Source organism: Papio anubis, chromosome 12 (genome assembly GCF_008728515.1).
Source record: "Papio anubis isolate 15944 chromosome 12, Panubis1.0, whole genome shotgun sequence".
NCBI lineage: Eukaryota > Metazoa > Chordata > Mammalia > Primates > Cercopithecidae > Papio > Papio anubis.
The window spans coordinates 63,303,172-63,309,923 of NC_044987.1; the positions used below are offsets into that span (position 1 = coordinate 63,303,172).

At 39.2% G+C, this 6,752-nt stretch overlaps 1 protein-coding gene across 1 annotated transcript; it reads left to right on the plus strand.

Moving 5' to 3' along the window:
• Positions 1-1,743: 1,743 nt before the first annotated feature.
• On the plus strand, positions 1,744-4,608 carry LOC101017679 (olfactory receptor 52K1). Its single transcript, XM_003910330.4, has one exon. It carries the CDS (start codon positions 1,967-1,969, stop codon positions 2,909-2,911), a length of 945 nt encoding a protein of 314 aa, XP_003910379.1. The 5' UTR covers positions 1,744-1,966; the 3' UTR covers positions 2,912-4,608.
• Positions 4,609-6,752: the final 2,144 nt, after the last annotated feature.

Genomic DNA, 6,752 nt, shown 5'->3' on the forward strand with positions numbered 1-6,752 from the left:
ATGGAAATATGGTGGTACACAAGAGAAAAATGAGTTTTAAGCAGGAGAGTGGTCAATTCAGAAAAAAGTTGCTCAGAGGTCCAGTTGCATGAAGCCAGGTAAGTGATAAGGGCACCATCATCATGGAGGTCATTGATTGTCACAGTAAAAGGAATTTTTGGTTTGTAATGGGAATAAAATCCAGACTGATACGTTTCAAAACCAATTATCCTTGAGAGAGTTGAGATTGTAGACATTTCTACATGCTTTGCTATAAAGAAAAGCAGAGGTTTGACTGAAAGGAGGAGGATTTAATGTCATGGTAGATTTAATCAACATAAATAATTTTTTAAAAAGTAACAGTTCTACAGAAGAGAAATATAAATGACAAAGCTCTGCACACTAAGAAATTATACAAAATGATTTTATACATAATTACACTTAACTTCCCTATACCCCTCAGATAAAGGTAGTTCAGTGCTATTTCCCATTAACAGAGAAGGAAACAAACTAGTACATAAGTTATTTGTGCAAGGTCTGCCACTAGAATATGTGGCAGTCATGATTTCAGCCAGTAACTTTAGATTCTAAACATTTTCTAAATCTTATAGAAGGAAGTTAGTTTTCAGTCTGGTTATGCTGGATGCAGGTTGCATATAGGGCATCTAGATGGAAACAAAAAGCCTAGTTACTTAGGACATTGGAATCAGTAGAAAGAAGGACTAAATATGGCTGTCTGACACTATTAGCTATAATATCTTTGAGCAATTACATTTCCCAATAGGTTTTTTTTTAAAAAAGAGACCAAGTTTTTATTTTCAGTATTTACTTTGTTCTGTAACTAGTAAGTGTTTGAAGTGCGTTATCTCATTTAATTCTCATAAGAACCTCATTAAGTGGATCCTATATTTTATATTTTGTATAAATATATATTTTATAATTTTATAATAACAATCTTGGTAAAAACTGGGTAACTCCAGTGTTTAAGGATCTGAAAAAAGAAAAATGACCAGAACAAGATAAAAAGGTGAAAAATTATTAACAAGAAGGACATTTGGAAGTCAGAAGTCAGTCTTGCTAAAGATGAGAGAGAATTGTCCTGTGACGAAAAGAAGGAACTGGAAGACAGATGGAGGGAGAGTAACACGCACAGGGAGTTTAACATGAATTTCAATGGAGAACCAAAAAAGGACCTTTCATTTTCTCAATATGCTTGCAGCATGGCTGTATTTACGGAGACCTATGAGTATTGAGAAGATGTGAAAGATATACTGTAGAGCAGTGGTCTTAAACAGAAATTTCTACAATGATGGAAATATTCTTGGTAGTCACTAGTCACATGTGGCTATTGAGCACATGAAAAGTGTTTTTGCATAAATGTGAAATTAATTTATTAAATATAAATTTAAGTTTACATAGTGACATATGGCTAGTAGCAACCATATCAAATAAAGTAGTTTTAGGGAAAATATGCAGATTGTGTGATTAATTTGGGCATTAGAAACCGAAGGGTTTGACTTATACATGGACTCAACTGAGATTTCAGGAGAGAAAATTGGCTCTTGCATTTGGGAATTTAGCTCAACTGAAAGGTAGAATGGTACCAATGTGCTAAAGAAATGAATTGATTTAAACATATTTTCACTTCTTTTTTCAAGGTATTCATGGCATCACCAAGAACACAGAAAACACTACTTATACTCCATTCTTTTATGAAAATTGTCTTGGGATATCAATTCTATGGATATTTAATATTCTATCTACTCAATGAGATTCAAATTTCTTTGAGGGTAGAAAATATGGATTATGCTTCTCCATGTCTATGAAGGCTGCTAGGTCATTTTATTTGAAGTCTAGCAGTGGAAACAAGAGGTAATCTTTGCAGGTGGAATATAATAGGTCGAACTCTAATCATATATATTATAGAAAGTATATATAGAAGGTGAAGAAGCCCTGTAAAAATTGACAAGGAGATTTTCTGGGAGCCATGCTTCCCTCTAATATCACCTCAACACATCCAGCTACCTTTTTGTTGGTAGGAATTCCTGGTTTGGAACACCTGCATGTCTGGATCTCCATCCCCTTCTGCTTTGCTTATACTCTGGCCCTGCTGGGAAACTGTACCCTTCTCTTCATTATCCGGGCTGATGCAGCCCTCCATGAGCCCATGTATCTCTTTCTGGCCATGTTGGCAACCATTGACTTGGTTCTTTCTTCTACAACGCTGCCCAAAATGCTTGCCATATTCTGGTTCAGGGATCGGGAGATCAGCTTCTTTGCCTGTCTGGTCCAGATGTTCTTCCTTCACTCCTTCTCCATCATGGAGTCAGCAGTGCTGCTGGCCATGGCCTTTGACCGCTATGTGGCCATCTGCAAGCCACTGCACTATACCACAGTCCTGACTAGGTCCCTCATCACCAAGATTGGCATGGCTGCTGTGGTCCGGGCTGTGACACTAATGACTCCACTCCCCTTCCTGCTGAGACACTTCCACTACTGCCGAGGCCCAGTGATTGCCCATTGCTACTGTGAACACATGGCTGTGGTGAGGCTGGTGTGTGGGGACACCAGCTTCAACAATATCTATGGCATTGCTGTGGCCATGTTTATTGTGGTGTTGGACCTGCTCTTTGTTATCCTGTCTTATGTCTTCATCCTTCAGGCAGTTCTCCAGCTTGCCTCTCAGGAGTCCCGCTACAAGGCATTTGGGACATGCGTGTCTCACATAGGTGCCATCCTGTCTACCTACACTCCGGTAGTCATCTCTTCAGTTATGCACCGTGTAGCCCGCCGTGCTGCCCCTCACGTCCACATACTCCTTGCTATTTTCTATCTCCTTTTCCCACCCATGATCAATCCTATCATCTATGGAGTCAAGACCAAGCAGATTCGTGATTATATGCTCAGTCTATTCCAGAGAAAGAACGTGTAGATGGATAGTTCTCTTTTTTTAGCCCCTGGGTCAAGTAATGAGAATGCTGGATTGGGGTTGAGAGAAAAATCTAAATAGGAAAATTGCTGAATGTCTTTGACAATTCTCTAGTATGACAAGGAAAATGAGGTTTCATTCCTCACAGATCTATGAGTCAGGTCAAACCAAGAGTGCACCTATAGTCTGGTCTGATAGTAGAGGTTTGACCTTCCCATTGTCATAGACTCATCACATGGCTAAGGAAGACAGACCTCTCAAAGTGATATTGTAATCTAGGTGAAAGACAGTAGGAATATTGGCTGAGATTGGCCCAAACAGCTGAGTCACCCAAACAGGTTATCCAGGTATGAGTGAGGAAATGAACCACAAACTTTGTGACCCCAAAACCATTATTCCTTTTAGTACTAAAATTACCCCCATGTCTTTTCTGACAAGTACCCTCCACCCTTTGCCACTCTTTTTATAGCCTACTATTTCCCAATTTTATTTCTACAGTTAGACAGCTCCATTTATAAGTAGATATATTTCTTCCATTAAGTCAATTCCTTTTTTACTTCCTTCCTGATAGACATGGCCAATTCTTTTAGTGAACACTTATCAAAAGAGTCCTCTGATGTTCCTTTTTTATCAATTTATATTATCCTGTATCTAGCTTTTCACATGCATGTCCTTTGCTTCCAAAATACTTAGTAATATTTATTAAATGAATGGATAGAAGAGCTGAATACCATCTTTGAACTATGGACCATGAAAACAGAAATAACACCATTCCCTCTTGAAGCTGAGACTTCTGAAAATAAGAAAATAGAATACAGTCACACACTGCATAATGAAGTTTTGGTCAGTGATGGGTCACCTATATGATGGTGATTGCATAATATTATAGTACCATATATATACTGTATTTTTTAAAACTTTTAAGTTACGTGTACAGGTTTGTTATCTAGGTAAACCCATGTTGTGGGGGTTTTGTTGTACAGATTATTTCATCACCCAAGTATTAAGCCTAATATCCATTAGCTATTTTTCTGTTTAAATACACAAATACTTGTTGTGTTACAATTGCCTACAATATTGGGTTTGTAGCCTAGGAACAACAGGCTATACCATATAGCTTAGGTATATAGTAGGCGATACCATCTAGTTTGTGTAAATACACTCTATGATGTTCACAGGTTGATAAAATCACCTAAGGACACATTTCTCAGAATGTATCCCCATCATTAAGCAATGCATGACTAGTTACACATGATTGTAGTTGTGGTAGACTGTATTATTGTCCACCGATATTTAGTCTCCTGTCCTATCAGGGGTAGGATGTTTCCTTCACTCCACCAATTTTAAACTTTGCCGTGTGACTTGATTTGGCCAATGAAATTCAAGTAGCCCTGAAATGCACTTCAAGAATCAGAAAGTGTATAAAAAAATAACAGATGCTGGTGAGGTTGTGGAGAAAAGGAAACACTTATATACTGCTTGTAGGAGTGTAAATTATTTCACCCATTATGGAAAGCAGTGGGCAATTCCTCAAAGACCTAAAAACAGAAATACCATTTGACTGAGTGATCCTTTACCAGGTAGGTACCCAAAGGAACCTAAGTTGTTCTACCATAAAGATAACATGTATGTGTATGTTCACTGCAGCACTATTCACAATAGCAAAGACACAGAATCAACCTAAATGCATATCAACAGTTGACTGGATAAAGAAAATGTGATACATATGCATCATGGAATACTATGCAGCCGTCAAAAAGAATGAGATCATGTCCTTTGCAGAAACATGGATGGAGCTAGAGGCAATTATTCTTTGCAAACTAAAAGGGGAATAGAAAAATAAAATACCACATGTTCTCACTTATAAGTGGGAACTAAATAATGAGAACACATGGACACAAAGAGGAACAACAGACACTGGGGCCTATTTAAGGTAGGAGGAAGAGGATCAGGAAAAATAGCTATCGGGTACTATGGCTAGTACCTGGGTGATCAAAGAACTTGTACAACAAACTCCCGTGACACAAGTTTATATAACACACCTGCACATGTACCTCTAACCTGAAATAAAAGTTAAAAAGGACACTCTGATATTGGTGCAAAGATTGAATGGAAAGGAACAGAAAGACAAGAAGTTGCCTGGTCCATATAGACATGTGTTATTGCAGATGTGTGTGATACATATGCACCATGGAATATATGCAGCCATCAAAAAGAATAAGATCGTGTCCTTTGTGGGAACATGGATGGAGCTAGAGGCCATTGCTTTGCATTGCTTTGCAAATTTTTGCAAACTTTTAAATTGCTTTGCAAATTAAAAGTTTGCATTAACTTTCCTCCTTTCTTTCCCCTCAGCTGCAAAACCCAGCAAAGTTCCAGTTAGAGGTTGTGACAAAGCCAAAGTCCACCCACAATGAATAAGAAGTGTAAATGAGAAATATACTTTGTGTTTGAGCTGCTAATAAAACCTTAAACTGTAAAACATGGTTAGAAGGCTTGGTTTATCTTTCATTCTTTCCCTCTGCCAGAAGAATAAGCATATCACAGCCTAGACTCATGATGAAGATCCATGGAGCAGATGTGAATCTGACTCACTGCCTGTAGCATAGTCATAACTGACCCACAGTGTTCATATAATATGAACAAGGATGATTTTGTTGTTTTTTGTAGTGAACCACTGAAATTTGGGAGTCGTTTGTTTCACAGCCTTACTCAAGGAACACCAATTGCTGGAGTTGTGAGTTCTAGCTTGCGTTTCAACTCATGACAGCTCAAGACTGAATATTTAAAGAAAAATAAAGAAAATCCAGTCTTCTTACAACATATCATAAAATTATTAATTTCACTTATCTCTGCTTTTGTCTTTCAAACTCTCATAATGAACACTTCTTCAGTCAGTTCTATAAAAAGAAGCTCCCATACATACCTTTACGTGATCTACTTATACTGTAGGGCCAACCCTACAGGGTCTATGGGTTTTTCTCATGTGTGGAGACAAGGGATCATAGAAATAAAGACACAAGACAAAGAGATAGAAGAAAAGACAGCTGGGCCCCGGGGGACCACTACCACCAAGACGCGGAGACCAGTAGTGGCCCCGAATGCCTGACTGCAGTGTTACTTATTGGATACAAGTCAAAAGGGGCAGGGTAGGGAGTGTAAGTCATCTCCAGTGATTGATAAGGTCACGTGAGTCACGTGTCCACCAGACAGGGGGCCCTTCCCTGTTTGGCAGCCAAGGCAGAGAGAGAGAGAGAGGACAGCTTATGCCATTATTTCTTCTATGCATTTCAAAGACTTTTAGCACTTTCACTAATTCTGCTACTGCTATCTAGAAGGCAGAGCCAGGTGTACAGGGTGGAACATGAAAGTGAAACAGGAGTGTGACCACTGAAGCACAGCATCACAGGGAGATGGTTTGGCCTCCCGATGGCTGTAGGGGGACCTGACTGATGTCAGGCCTTCTACAAGAGGTGTGGAACAGAGTCCTCTCCAACTCCCCCAGGGAAAGAGAGACTCCCTTTCCAGGTCTGCTAAGTAACGATGCCTTCCCTAGGCACTGATGCTACCGCTAGACCAAGGTCAGCTAAGTAGGGGTTGCCTTGCCAGGCACTGGCGTTACCACTAGACCAAGGAACCCTCTACTGGCCCTGTCCAGGCGTGATAGAGGGCTCACACTTGTCTTCTGGTCACTTCTCCCCGTGCCCCTTCAGCTCATATCTCTGTATGGCCTGGTTTTTCCTAGGTTATAATTGTAGAGCAAGGATTATTACAATAATGGAATAAAGAATAATGCTACAAACTGATGATCAATAATATTTATATATCAACGTATCTATAATCG

What these genes read in the sequence shown, in the direction of transcription:
- LOC101017679 (XM_003910330.4), top strand. Translation starts at nt 1,967, where the DNA reads ATGCTTCCCTCTAATATCACCTCAACACATCCAGCTACCTTTTTGTTG.